Genomic DNA, 15,211 nt, shown 5'->3' on the forward strand with positions numbered 1-15,211 from the left:
AAAAGAGGCATTTTATTCTGACGGACATCAAGAGTTAGCAGTTACTTCCAAGCCTGACTTCCACCACCTTGACAGATAGCACCTCTAGCCACCTCTGAGATCTGCCTTAAGATTCTTCCTTCCTAACCCCCTTCCAGATCATCATTCTTCTGCTGGCCTCACCATTTGTCTCAAAAATCTCACCATTAGTAATCTTCTCTTTTGATCGTTCAACAGGATTAGGGGTCATTATCCCTGGAAAGTCATTGTACGAAATATATATATATATATATATATATATATAAACGTTTTATATATCTGTAAAACCTTTAAAACGGTAGGAGTAGGGGAGACCTTAAATCTGAAGAGATAAGCTAGATGCTGTTTGGGATGGCGATGGGGTAGAATGGAGAGGAAAGAAGTAGTGGACCTAGCCTAAGTATGCACATGGTCGGTGCTTTGTCTTTTGAATACAGATGTACTTAAAATTGGAAAGTTTTGCATTTACTACCTCTGTCTCTACCTCAGTCTTAGAAATGGATTCTGTCTGCCCAATAATGTTTAGCTATCTTGCCAGTATTGTAGTAAGAGCTCTACATGGCCTGAAGAAGTTAGATGCACGTCCTGTGGGAAGATTTATGTATAACGTATTCTTGCCTATTCCTCTTTAATTTTTTCCGATGCCTTGGACTAGTGGGCCAGCAAACAGAATATAGGAATGATCTAGCCCAGGATATCTGTTATGTGACATGTTGGTACTGCCACCAGAATGCTACAGATCAGTTTACCTCTAGACAATTCCAGTCATTTATCGCATCAATTAGGAGTCAAGCTATGAAACCAAATTGTTCTTGCATCTAATGTACTTTTATTGACTGTGTCTGTGTTTTGCCATGAGTGACAGCCAAATGTGGCCCACAGTTAGTTTTATTAAAGGATAAAGGAGGTTCTCGAGAGAAGTGCCAAGCAATTAGACTTCTAATGCTGTTTAACATTAATATATCATATTCAGTTATTCCTTAGTTGAGTGTGAGTACAGTTAGAGGTACCACACTTTAAGATAAATATAGAGTATTTAGAAATCATTTCAAAGGGAGTTGAAATTGAGGTTGGAATGTAGGTGGAATGGGATAGTGTTGGAATGAATGGACATGATTGTGAATCTTTAAATAAAATATTTTTCATTTGTAAGAGAATCAAGCTTTTGTAACTCTGCAATATTAAGATTTGTACTTAATATAAGAGGAAGCTTTCTGGCTGAAATAATCAGAAATAAAACCAGCTTCCTTAGGATGTGGGGTTTCTGTCTCTTGAAGTGTGCAGGAGTAGGGTGGACTGTTTGCCGCTAGGAATACTATGGGGAGGGTCTCTTCTTTCAAGGAGGACTTCTTGCTTTCCTTTCCACCCATATTGTTGATTAAAAATGTTTGAAAGATTAGGGTAGGAACAAAGCCTTATGTAACTTAGAATCCTCACTCTAGTTTAACTAAATTCATTAATCATTGTTCATTGAGGGCTCTTGATTGGCCAGCAAGTTATCCACCTCAGTCTGTTGAGTCCTCATTTGAATCCTGATTGCCTCTTAGTGCCCGGGAGTGGATTTAAGAACCAGCCTTGTACAGAATTGTCACAAGTAATTTGCTTTGAAAAAAGCCATATGGAGTACAAGCTTTACATTTTTCTCTCTTTTCCACATTAAAATAAGTTTGAAGAATGCAGATATTTTCAGAAAAGTACAACAGTATTGTGTTTTTACATACTTAGTGTATAATAAAAAAATTAACAAAAAAGTGTTGATACTTTGTAATACTTTTCAAAGTTGGTATGTAATAGCTGACATATTTACTTCACAAATAAGATTCCAGTTTATCCTTAAAGCATTCTAGTAGTGATAAAGGTGGAGGAGGGGAGGTGTATTATCTCTCCTTTTCCCTAGACAGGAATAGGGACCTAGACCAATAGGCATTAAGTAACTTATTTCTTAGGATCATACAGTTTTAAAGTTCTAGGACCTAAATTCTAGCCCAGTGCCAAAGATTTCTTAAAACATAGCAAGAGCAATCCACGAGTTTTATTTTGAAAAGTTTCTAAATTCCCAAGGTTGACTAGGGGACCCATATTACAGTCATTTCTATACCTCAGCCTTCTTTTTCACAGTCTTTCTAGGTTTTCACTTAGTAAAACCCACAATGTTTTGAGATAGGTGCAAGAAAGAATACTCTTTGAAGAAGAAGGATTAGTTCTAGTCTCTAGCAAAGGTGACAAAAGGGCCGAGAGTTGATTTTAAGTGTAATTGCTAGGCCAGTTGATAAAGTTGATCTGTTGCCTTTTCCCTCCTGTCACCTCCTTCAGTGCCCCTTTTCTGCAGCCCCTACTGATCCCAGTGCCTTGATCCTAACTTTTTGCTTCTTTTAAGCACATATACTCTATTTCTTATTCCGAGATTATTGTTACTAACCCTGCTCTAGAGAGGAAAGAACTGTTTCTTAGTTGAAAGAGCGCTCAGTTTGCTGTTGAATCACGTTGAATGGTAGTTGAGGGGTGACTGCTCCTTATAACCTGAATCATTATTTCCTTGAGTCTTAGCTTCCACAACTGAAGATGAATCTGATACTAACCACATTAGATTGTTAGGGAAGTTCATGTGAATGTCCTAGACCAGTGCTTCTCAAAGTAGTGTGAGTGGATTTCATCTCCCAGGGACATTTGGCAATGTCTGGAGACATTTCTCATTGTCTCCAGGGTGGGTGCTACTCACATCTAGTGGATAGATCCCAGGGCTGCTGCTAGCTGAATGTCCTACAATATCCAGCTCAAAGCCCTACAACAAAAGCTTCTTGGATCCAAAATGTTGGTAGTGCTGAAGTTGAGAAACCCTGTCCTAAACCAAGGTATAACTCCTAGTGGGTGAGTCTAGGATGACATGGATATTAATGGATAATACCTTTAAACATGACTCCTCCTAGCTACATTTGTGTTTTAAGAAAGGGGTTTTGGTGGTAAAGTCAAGCCTCTTAAAACTGAAACATCTTCAGATAAAGAAATGAAACAATGTAGGATTATTATAGATTATAGGGTTAATCTTTCTGTTCCTAGGATTGTCCCCTCAGCGCAGTCTAGTGAGAACAGCCCATTTTTCATACCTTGTTTTCTCTTCTCTTCCTTCTCCTCCTCTTCCTCACTAGCCTCAGGGGGCGTTACCCTAGGATATCACTTCAACATGCTTACTCCAGATGAGTTTGGAATTGTACGTGTCACTTACCCTTGCTGTTGTCATCTTGCATTTTTATTTCATAACAGTGCTGTTTTATTGCCACATATCTCATTTGAGAGTAAATTGGATATAGAGTCCAATAACCATAGGCAAATTATAACTATTTCTGTATCTTGGGAAGCTCTCATTAAAGAAAATTGTGTGTTTTGATGATGTATATGGCAGGATCTGGATAGAGGAAGATGGGTGGAGAGGAATTGAGGGAGGGCTAGATTCTTTGTATTTTGCTTTTGTAGGTTACAGTCAAATAAACAACAAGTTATTTGTTTTAGTAGTTCTTTCTCTTTTATAGGTTTCTGTTCTCCTAAGCTAAATTTAAAGCATTGTGTAGAAATCATCACCTGATAAGTACTTGATCCAAAGAAACGAGTTTATCAGCTGTTACAAGAATCCAACACAATGTCAGTGACAATACCAGGTATCGAACAGTGAAAATGATTCTTCTGTGGGTGACATTGTCACAAACGATGGCTCTTAGTAGACAGAGCCAAGTAGTCTGCTTGTGGTTGTTCTTTATCATTTTGGCAGATTAAATGGAAAGGTTAAACTTTTGCTTTTTCACAATTTGGCAGCAGCTGTTGACCTTTTGCTTCTTGAGATGCTTTTAGGAGCATTATCTCAGCCTTTCATTTTAATACATCAGAATTCACTTTTATTAATCTTAGAGAGTTCCAGACATTGTATCAGGTGCTGTACCAGGTGGATACTAAGATGAGCAGGCCCCTGCCCCTGAGCTCAAGGAGCCTGAAATCTAATAGGGAAGGCAGGATGTAAACAGTTTTCTAAGTACAGCACAATACAGAAAGAAATGAACATTAAATTAATGCATAAGTGGTACTCTTATGAGAATCAAACAAAGACCCAGTTCTAAAAAGGATTAGTGAAGGCCTTTCAGACGAAGTAGCATTTGATTTTCAAAAAGGTGGAAGGCTTTTTATTTTGAGGAAGCTGGAGGCCAGCAGGACATATCAAGCTAAGAAGTGAGAGCATAAACAGGGAGCCTCTACTGTTCATATTCTTTTCAGTGAACATCAAGTAGATCTGTGTGGTTAAAGAGTAAGTTATGTCAAAAACTGAAATAGCAGATCAAGGGAAGTGGCTGTTTAAGAACCAGATTATGTTGTTATTTAAATGCTGTACTTAAAACCATGAAGAGGAAAAAGCCATTGCCGTCTCACAGGAGAGCAGTGAAAGCTGCTGATCCATATTTTAGGGAGTAGCTCTGGCATCAATATGAAAAGCGAACAAAAGTGAACACTTGGAAGGAAGGAAACTTGGGAGATCATGGCAATAGATCAAGGTTAAAAGAATGAGAACTGGAACTCATTATTGAGGTGAAGATGGAAAAGAAGGGATAGATGGTAGGTAAAAGAACATTTAGGAGTAGTTTGCCATATTTCAACTATTCTGGGATGTACTTTTGGTTGCATTTATAACACATATGAAATCTGGTTGTATCTTACAACTGATGGCATCTTACAGTTGTAAGTGGCAGCATTTTTCATTCTTTCTTTTTTCTTAGTGGTACATAAATATTGATGCATCTTAAAATCTCTGGCTTCTTAGACTTGATATATGATACCAGGATTTAGTGACAGATTGGATGGGGAAGATAAGTAAAAAGGTTGAGTCAGAGACAGCTCTGAATATTCTAGCCCAAGTGGTGAGGTAGTAGTACCATTAACTTAGACAAGAGGGAGTGCAGGAGGAGGAGTGAATGAGTGGAGGAGGCCAAGTTTTGGTTTTGGACATATTAAGGTTAAGGCAGCTACAAGATCCTTATACATAGTTGGCACCTGGGCATATGGACTTAACAATATTGTTACTTTTTATTTTCCTTTTTTTTGAGGGATTACTATGTGTAAGTCTCTGTGCTTACAATTTTACATTATTAAATCTTAAACAATACCTGAATGAAAAGTGTACTGGGTTAAAAAACAATTTTCAGAGGTGGAAACTGATGCCCACCAGAACTAAAGGGCTTACCCAGGGTCAAACAGCTCAGTAAATGGCAGAGCTGGAGTTGGCCCCAGGTTTGTCTCTTGAAGCCTAAGCTCTGCCACTTAGGTCCAGTTATAGAGGATTCTCAGAAGTTGTCATGTGGAAAAGATGTTAACACCGTGTGATACGTGAGATTAAGAGAGAGAATAGAACTGTCAGATAAGATGGCCCAGGACAAAACAGAGAAAGCAGCTATACTGCCTCAAGTATTTTGACTATAAGCATCTCACTCTCTCATCCTTTTCCCATCACACCCGCTCTCCAGCATTACTTCAGCCTTATCAAGACCCATCCGTTGACTCTGTGACTCTATCACTTTTTCACTGTCATCATTACCATTCACATACTCATTTCCCTTATTAGCTGTGGTCATTTATTTTCATCAGTCATTTGTCTCTCTCTTTCTCCTTGGCAAAATGCCAACTCTGGATAAGCCCAGCTATTCATTTACTTCCTGTTTGAACCTGAGCAGCTAAAAATTGGTAAGAAAAATACACACCTGTGCTAATTGGTCTTACTTTACACTCAAAACCACAGACGTCAAGTAGGAGATCAACAGTGTTTGGCCATCCTGCTACATGTCCCTAGTAAATTTACTTCCTCACTTTTCAGAATAACTGCTTTATTCTCCTATTTTCTCAAGTTGATATCACCCACTGCTTCTCATTTTCAGCTGGTAACCTCACCTCATATTTAGTGACACTACGAGCATTGGAGCAGTTGCAACTTGAGTTCTCTCATCTTTCCATCAACAGATCTTCCATCCCCTTTGTATTTGTAGTCACACCCTCAGTCTTCACTTTTGTTCCAATGGAAAACATTGTATGAAGTAATGAAGACATTACTTCTGTGTAAGCCAAAATCTCCCTCTTGTACTTCGGATCTCAATCCCTTCTTGACTTCTTAGGGACTTTGCTGTCTATGGCTCTAATTTCTCCCCCTCTTCCTCCATCATTAATATCCCTCTTTACTGTATCATTCCCATTGGCATTCATACCAGGGCCTCATTTTTATGCTCTCCTTTACAGCAAAACATGAAAGAATTGTCTATATTCTCTGTCTTCTTCACCTTTCCTTGTTTGTCAACTTCCAGTCAAGTTTCCACCCGCAGTATTGGCTGAAACAGTGCTTTTCAGTAGCAGATTACAAGACTTCCATGCAGTTAAATCCCATACTCACTTCTCTCTCCACATCAAACTCATTCTCTCCTCCATATTTGACGTACTTGGCCACTGTGTCCCTCTTGAAAAACTTTCTTCTCTTGGCTTCTGTGAGACCATACTCTCCTGTCCTCCAGCATAGACCCCTGCTTCTCAGTTTGCTTTGCTGGTTGCTGCTCCTCTTCCTCTTCTTGGTAGAATGAGGATCTCCTCCAGTCCTGTGAATTTCAATACCATTATATAAAGCCAGTGATTCTCAGACCCTGTTTTGTCCACTTAAAAGTCAGCTTGGCGTCACAAATTTAACGTAGCCAAAACAGTATTCTTGATTTCCACATGTGAGACTTTCTTTTCCTTCATTTTTATCACATTAGTTAATGATAGCACCAACCACTAAGTTGTTCAGAACTGTGTTTTAGATTGGGGAGGTATTTAACCTTTTGTTGTGGGAGCAATTACATAGAAAATACTGATTGCTTTTAAATGTGCTTCTAATGAGGGCGGCCTATACTGGGTGGGAGAGCATTTTGAATCCCCTTAAATAATGTGCACAATTTTATGTTTTGAGTATTGGCTTTCATCCATTTTCAGATGAGTTCGTGACTTAAAAAAAGAAATTGTCATGCTCTCAAAGTCCAAGAAGGTAACTCTTCTTTCTTTAGCCAAGCGTCTTAGTTGGGGGTTATACATACTTCTTGGAGTACTGCAGAAATGTGGTGTGTGTGCTTGTGTGCTCATGTGCATGTGTTTGGGGGAAGCTACAGGATAGATAACGGCAGTATCTTCCTGGTACTTAGTTTGAGAATTTTTTTGGTCTTAAAACATTTCATGACTTAAAGATTAAATTAAAACACACATGAATATATTATGATCTGGACTTCTGAATCACTTGAATTTTTAGGAAAAAATAGCACCTGCACATGAAGTTCGTGCTTGTCTACATTTTGAGCCTCTGATCAGGAATACCTCCCAGATAAGCATTCACTCCTTGCTGTTAAGGAAAACTTTAGAAGAAAAGTTTGAGAAGCTGTGCTTCACGGTCTTACTTATTTATTTATTTTAATCAGTCCTGTAAAATCAGTTGAACTGAATGAATTAAAATTGATTTCTCCAAGAGGAAGTGTAAATCCATACTGAATTATCTTCTCTGTTTAGTTTTCTTATGTTAGTGTTCGTAATCAAGGGAGCACCTAAATGTTTGGGAAGCCAGACTGAGACCAGAGAATTCTTTGCAGTGAGATGTAAAATGATTACCTGCCTGTCATGAATTGCCTTGTATCTGTGATTTCTTTGAGGGTAGGGACCCCTTTCAAATTAATGAAATTCATGGTATCCTTCTGAGACAGGTATAGAGTAGCACAAGCATTTTCTCTGGAGAAAGTGGTTTGTGGTGGTTCTGTCTCTTCATTCTCCCTCTAATTCCTCTGTTTTCCCTTCATCTTCTGGTCCCTAGTGCAGAAAGACTCTACAATGGTATTGTTATTATTAGAACAGGAAATTATTGAAAATGGCTATAAAGTGTTTTGAGTCCCACAGTAAAAGTACCATGTGAATCAAGTGAAAGCCTAAGCGTTTGTTTTTTATTGTTAAATTTGTGCTATCTGAAGAATATTAAGTTATTATTCCCTCTGGCAGATTACCCAACTTATTGAATGTAAAATGCTGTCTTAACAGCAATTCCTTCATTCAGCAAACCTGCATTGAGTACCTCCTGTATACTAGGCTGTTTTCTAGACACCAGGGATTTTGGAATAGGTGAGGTGAAGGAAGTTCTTGCTCTCATGGGGCTTCCATTCTAATAGGGGAGATAGACAATAAATAGTGTAAACAAACATATAATATCAAGTAGAAATCTAAAGCATTTTCTCTCTTCTGTTTTCCCTCTGATAAAACATCTACACGAAATCAAAACACCTAGTTAACCCTGAGCAAGCCACCTAATTTTTTCACACTTTGGTTTCCTTATTTGTAAAGTATATTTATTCTGCTTGCCTCACAGCATTATTTTTTTAAAAAAAACAAAAAACAGAGAGAAAATGCATGTGAAAGCCCTTTGTAAAATATAGGCTATATAATTGTAAAGTATTACTATTTGTACTTGTTTAAATGGAGTTGAAGTTTTGTGTATTTGGTATATGTCAGTATTTCTGTCAGCATTGTTTGCTGTTTAGATTAGAAACCACTTGGGAGTGGGACTCCTGTCTTTTATGGTTGTTTTAGGTTTCATGCCTCTTTGGTTTGAGGGACTGTCTAGTAAGATGTCAATGCTTAATGGTTGATTGTTGCTCTATAATATAGTGGAATGAATTGAGGGAAAGATTCAAGTGTCAGAGGGATGACTGGACTAAATGTTCTTTAAAGAACCTTCTAATCCTGACATTTTATAATTCTGAAATAGAATAGCTGAAGAACAATTGTTTCAGTCTTAGTAGAACAAAATGCATTTTCTTTTTGGCCATGAATGTGGCTTGGAACAAAATTAATCCATTACAGAGTATGTCAAAAGTTTCAGTCTCTGTGACCAAATATCTCACATGTCTCTGTTATACATATATAAAAGCAATGTGGTAGCAGTAGCAGCATTTTAATAAGTCTTAGATGTCTCTTCTTAGAGCACCGACTGCTGTACTCTAGAGAAGCAATTTGTTTGCTCTAAACTAACTTCTTGGGTTTCTACTTGTGATTGTTGCCCTGTACTAAAAGTAATGTTTCTTTTTTCAAAGGTACGCCAGCCTGTCATATGCATCAACAACCATGTATTTTGTTCAATTTGTATCGATTTGTGGTTGAAGAATAATAGCCAGTGTCCAGCTTGCAGAGTCCCTATCACTCCTGAAAATCCTTGCAAAGAGATTATTGGTAAGGGCCTATTTTATAAACACAGAGAAATAGATTTGAAACAATCTCTAAATAATGTATATTTGGAGGAAGACTGAAATAGACAGTTTTCATTGATGTTATTTTGCCAATATCATACTGTATAGATTCGTCATTTATATAACCTGTAATTGGAGCGACTGAGGGGCACAAGGCACTATGAGAAGTCTTGGAACCTCATAGAACTTACATTCTGGTAGAGGCTGTGCGTGCGGACCAAAATATTAATGGTTTAAAGCAACAGATGCTAAAGGCCAAAAAACGGCTCACAGAGTTCAGGCAAGGAAGTTCAGCTGGGAACATTGAGAAGGGATTCATGAAACAGATGGCCTTTAAGATGGAGATTTAAGGATGGATAACATTTCAGCTGGTAAAGATTAGGGAGGGCATTTCACGCAAAGGTAGTAGTATGAACTAAGGTTTAGAGTAGGAAAACACAAAGTATGTTTTTGGAAATGATCAGTAGTCTAGTTTGGGTCTGACTACTGAAATAAGATTGAAAACGTAGATTGAGATGTTAGTGCAGATATCTTGAGTGACAAACTAAATCAGGGACTTGCTCAATGGGTGAGAAGAAGGGAGAAGTGGGCATGATGGTTGTGAGCAAGGGAGTGGCATGATCCAAAATGTGCTTGAGGAGTCTTACTAGGGTGATGGTATGTAGGTTGGGCTGTAGAGGAGAGACATGGTGTGAGTAGGTCAGGTGAGGTTCTTGCCCAGGTGAGGGAGAATGTGGGTCTGGGTTAAGGGTAAAAAAGAACATTCAGTGCCACACTAGTGTAGGTAAGAGGGGGCTTAAGACTTTAACTAGAAGATCCTTGAAAAATAAAGCATTTAAAGAACATTTTTAGTGTTTGGTTTTTATTCTGCTCATATAAATTATTTCTCTTAGATTGCAAAAATTAAAATGACTTTTATTTGGTATTGCTTTAGAAAAAATTGAAAGTGAATTAGTCATTAGCTATGTATAGAAAACACTTCTCAGAAAACTTAGGAAGACATTGTAATAGTCCCAAATTAGGAAAAATGGACTTAAGATTTTTACAGTGGAATTGGAAAGTAAGATATATGCCAGAACAAAAGAACTAGTGGGACTTTGGAACTAAGAAATCCAAAGGGCGAGTCAGAGATGCCTCCAAGGTTTCTTTCTTGGGTGACCTGGGTGAAGTCCAATAGAGGAATATTTCTCTGCCATGCTGCATAGTGTAGTGTTAACCTCTCTGCCTCTAGTTTCTTACCTGTACTGAACTTCACCAAGGACTCAAGTCTTTTCTTGCAGAAGATGAGCTCTGATGATTAAAATAATTTGAAAGTTTTCCCTCAGCTTCTCTTCACATTCCTTCTCCTGCCTTCATTCATTCATATCTAAGTGATATTTCATAAATTATGTCAAGTAAAATAGTTCATCCGTCCTTGTATTTGGATAGAACACCCTGGAAAAGAACATCTGTAAAATCCCTTTGCTATCATGATGCTAAGAAGTACAAAGGTATCGACAGCGTAAGTGAAGAGTTCTCAGGAAGAATTCATTTTCAGTGTATTTGTAATGAGTCCTTATGGGCATACAGTTAATGCTGTGATTCATAATCCATTGTTAACTGGATTGTTACAATGAAAATCAGTGAAAAGACACATTAATCTTTTCAGTTGTGTTACCAATAACAAAGTATGTTTGAATGAAGTCATTGGTTATAATTATCATATATAGTTCATATATATAGATATATATTTGATAATTATATCATATATGAAATATTGATAATGTTTATATAACATTGGTTTAATATAAATATAATCAGTGCTATTTTATTGCTATTTGACAATAGTCTAGGGTTCAGAATTTGCAGTAGTTCAGATGTGATAATTAATAAAATATAGTCTTTGCCTTATTAAGTTTATTATAATAAGATCCATAAGTAAGTGTTTGATATTTTTACTGCAGGTATTTTTTATGCTGTTATTTGATATTTATCTTTTCTAAGGATTGAGTTAGAGAAGAAGCCTGGATGGCAGCCCCAAGTGTGTACATAACGGAAAGGGTAGATGTTAAGCTGGAGAACTATAGAAGACAATAAGAAAAGGGTTCATTTTCGATTTAATTCTGCCCAAATCAGGATGAAAAATTAGATTTTTTTTTTCCCTGTAGGAGGAACAAGTGAAAGTGAACCTATGCTAAGCCATACAGTCAGGAAGCACCTCCGGAAAACTAGACTTGAGTTACTCCACAAAGAATATGAGGTAAATGATAATTAAAATTTAAAATGACGACAGCATTGAATTCAAGGTAAAACTGAGCTATCTCAGTCCCTGAACTTTTTAGCGTAAGCATCTAATGAAATCTTATTTTAAATGCCAATTTTGAGAATATCTTATTGGTAAATTTTTCTTTTTCCCTTTCCTATTTTAAATAGGGGAAAGGAACAGATGGAGCCATTTCCTTTTTTTCCTTCTTTTAATTTAAAATTTGTTCTCAACAGTCATGTCATTTTGTAAGTGTTTGTTCCCTCAAGAAGTTGGGAAATAAAGGAAACTCTCTTGTGAAAGTCAGTCTTCCAACTCCCACAGGGCGTTATGAATGTTCTGGTAACAGTGGCTATAACTTTCATTCTGTTCTTGTTTCTGCCGATAAATTCACTGATAATTACAAGCCTGGTCAGTGTGGTAAAGTAAATATACCTATGTCAACTATCAGCAAAGAGATTTTGGTATGAAATATGCTATTTCCTAATTCTTTTTTTTTGCATCTGAAGCAGTGAGTTTTTTAAAACAAAAATTGTGTGTATTTAAGATGTACAGCTTGATGTTTTGATATACATGCACATAGTGAAATGATTACTTTAGTCAAGATAATTGACATATCTCCTCACATAAGTACACCTGAAATATACTCTCAGCGAGTTTCCAATATACAGTACAGTCTTATTAACTATAGTCATCACACTATACATTAAATCCCTAGACATATCTATCCTTCATGACTACAACATCGTGCCCCTTGATCCATCTCCCCTTTTCTTGCTCCTCCCCATTTCCTCCACCTCCCCACCCTTGGTAACCATTGTTTAACTTTCTGCTTCTATGTGGTCAACTTTTTTACATTCCAATTTAAGTGAGATCATGCCGTAGTTTTCGTTCTGAGAAGGTGACTTAACAGGGTGATGGGATTTTTCCAAATTAGCTTTATGCTAATGGAATACTTACACTTTTGAATAGTAAACCTTAAGCCCTATTGTCGTTTTATGTTGGCTAAAGGCGGGATATTACTGATCTCTTCTTTTGATACAAAATATCTTTGTTAAACTGTATACATGGAAACTACTACAGGAGCTGCCTCAAAAATTTTTTGAAATAAAATAGGGCATAAATAAATGACTGAATCATTCATATATGTGTTTTTTCTGTTTATATTTGTTTATTCACTAATATATTCAAACAAAGTGATTTTCTCATTTTATAATGCTATTTAACTTGGAATGTATTACAGTTCAAAATAGTATATAATACTATATGTTAACTCTAAAATGTACTCTTACATATTTAGTGAATATTTATCATACTTAGGTACTAATCAGATTAATCCTTTATGAGATGACTGGCACATTGAGCTACTTGGAATTTATTTTCTAACAACAGAATTTCTAGTTTAAGATGAAATATTCGTTATAGATGAATAAATGGTATCACAGAAAAGAGTTGTAGCCCAAATGTTTAGTAATTGGATTTAAGATAATAAGCAGTTCCAGATGGGGAAAACTAATACTTGGAATAGTCATGGTGGTAATTAAAGAACCAGAATGTAGAAAGGTTAAAAATGAACTACAGGTATTATTCTGAAATGGAAAGTGGAAGTGGTATATGGTTTCACTCTTCAAGTACAGAAGCAAAAATATAAACATCAAATGAAACTGTAAGAGATCACCTTGATGAACACTGTATTTTTTAATTCCCCTCAGTAAAGCAATTAAACATGCCTAAGAATTTTCTTCTGAGGAAATCTACTTCCTTGTTGAATTCATGTGACTTTTTTTGTTTTCTGGCTATCTTAAGTAGAATCAGAGATTTGACATTTTAATTTTTTTAAAACCACAAACTGTCATTGACTTAAAATGAAAGCAATGAAAATGCCAATTTTTATCAAAGTCAAAATATGTTTTCAGAATTTGAACTGTAGGTGACTTTCTGACTACAAAACTATTCTGATGGGTAAAGAATCTGTTCATCTACCAAACTTTGAGTATAAAATTTAAAAACACATTAGCCTCAGTTAGCATATGAATGTGTTTAGTGTCTGTGTCTACCTAATGGCTATGCAATGCTTTTCAGGATGAAATAGATTGTCTGCAAAAAGAGGTAGAAGAACTTAAGAGTAAAAATCTCAGCTTGGAGTCACAGATCAAGACTATTCTGGATCCTTTAACCTTGATGCAGGGCAACCAAAATGAAGACAAACATCCAGTTGCAGATAATCCAAGTAAAATTGACCCAGAAACTGTAGCAGAGTGGAAAAAAAAACTTAGAACAGCTAATGAAATCTATGAAAAAGTGAAAGATGATGTGGATAAGTTAAAGGAGGTATGTCATGGTTGTTTTGAAAATTCTATTATAGTTTTTAAAATTCTATTGTGTTGTTTTTAAAATTCTATAATATTTTAAGTACCTTCAAAGGTATAAATAGCCATATTATCTTGACTCATCATTAGATGATTTGTGGAGGAAGGACAGAAATCCCTGGATGAGCATTTATAAGCAATACGAAAACTTTTTCTCCTTAAATGTCATTAGCTGCCAAGACATATCAGATGGTTCCATTTGTAACTATAATTGGAGACTCTATAGTGCTTCTATATGAGTTTGCATCTTCTTGTAGAAGTGACATCAGTTTAAAGGATGTGTTTCTATTTCCCCTCCTTGTGGTTTGCCTTAATTTTTTTTTAAGCTTTGTCAGTGATTGCCTTGTATGCATAAAAACAAACACATATCCATTTCCCTACCTATAAAATGCAAGGTTTGGACCATATCTTTTCTGGTACTACCATTCTCTGATTTTTAAGTTGTAAATAGTTAAAGGCTTAATGACTAGTTCCAAGAGAGCTGTGGTAGCTGCTTTAGACTACTCTCTGCAAAAGACTGTTGTGGCTTATGAAGTGGGTTCATTTTTTTCAATTATTCTTCTATCCATCCAATAAGATAGAGAAAGCATAGGTGAAAAAGGCAAACCTCTAGGATTTTCCAGTCTAGGAAAAGAGATGAGATCCATACCATCAGCACTAGAGGCTATCATCAAGTGCTGTAGAGCTTTCTTGGCCAAAGGGAGCAGCCTTTAGCTTGACTTCAGGTTTATCCATAGTGGAGTCTTGTTATGCTGAATGGAGATGGTTTTGTGGTATCCAAGTCCTGAACCACCCATTCAACCTATCTACATGGTTAAATGCTGTTAAATACGTAATTAAAATACTGTTCCTGTGCTAAATTACTAAATCTTGCCTCCTGAAATCATTAATGAGTTACTATGATATTTTATAGAAGTACCACCACATACGGTCCTCAGATCCTCAGGGAGGTTAAGTAGCAGAAAAATATCTGCGACTTAGTGTAAATACTAAGCCATCTTCACATACCCACATATAAAATAAATGCTTTTTGGGCTCAGAAAAGGCCGAGATGAGACAAAGAAGGAACTTAGTGCTTTCAGAGGAAAAAGAAACTACAGACATGATTGCACTGAGTTTGTTACAAGTTTAGGGGAAGTGTGTAGTTTTTTTGCATATTAATGGCCAGTGTTAGCGTGTTGGTTTGTCTAAGAACTGAAGAGGGCGGTAAAAGGAAAGACAGCTGAGAAGTTACAGTATATATCAATCTACCTGTCCCTTTTATCTTCTCTTTCTCTTTTTGAGCCATCAGTAAGTTCTATACGGTCTCT

The 15,211-nt window shown here is 36.5% G+C and overlaps 1 protein-coding gene across 1 annotated transcript in view; it reads left to right on the top strand.

Annotated features, from left to right (window-relative positions):
- The window catches only part of OBI1 (ORC ubiquitin ligase 1), a 37,695-nt gene that overhangs the window by 1,816 nt on the left and 20,668 nt on the right, over positions 1 to 15,211 (top strand). Inside the window, exons 2-4 of the mRNA XM_046663612.1 lie at positions 9,138 to 9,273; positions 11,438 to 11,529; positions 13,615 to 13,863. Of these exons, the coding sequence (XP_046519568.1) occupies positions 9,138 to 9,273; positions 11,438 to 11,529; positions 13,615 to 13,863 (477 nt within the window). The remainder of the gene's footprint in view (positions 1 to 9,137; positions 9,274 to 11,437; positions 11,530 to 13,614; positions 13,864 to 15,211) is intronic.

This window comes from Equus quagga, chromosome 6 (assembly GCF_021613505.1).
Source record: "Equus quagga isolate Etosha38 chromosome 6, UCLA_HA_Equagga_1.0, whole genome shotgun sequence".
NCBI classification, from domain to species: domain Eukaryota; kingdom Metazoa; phylum Chordata; class Mammalia; order Perissodactyla; family Equidae; genus Equus; species Equus quagga.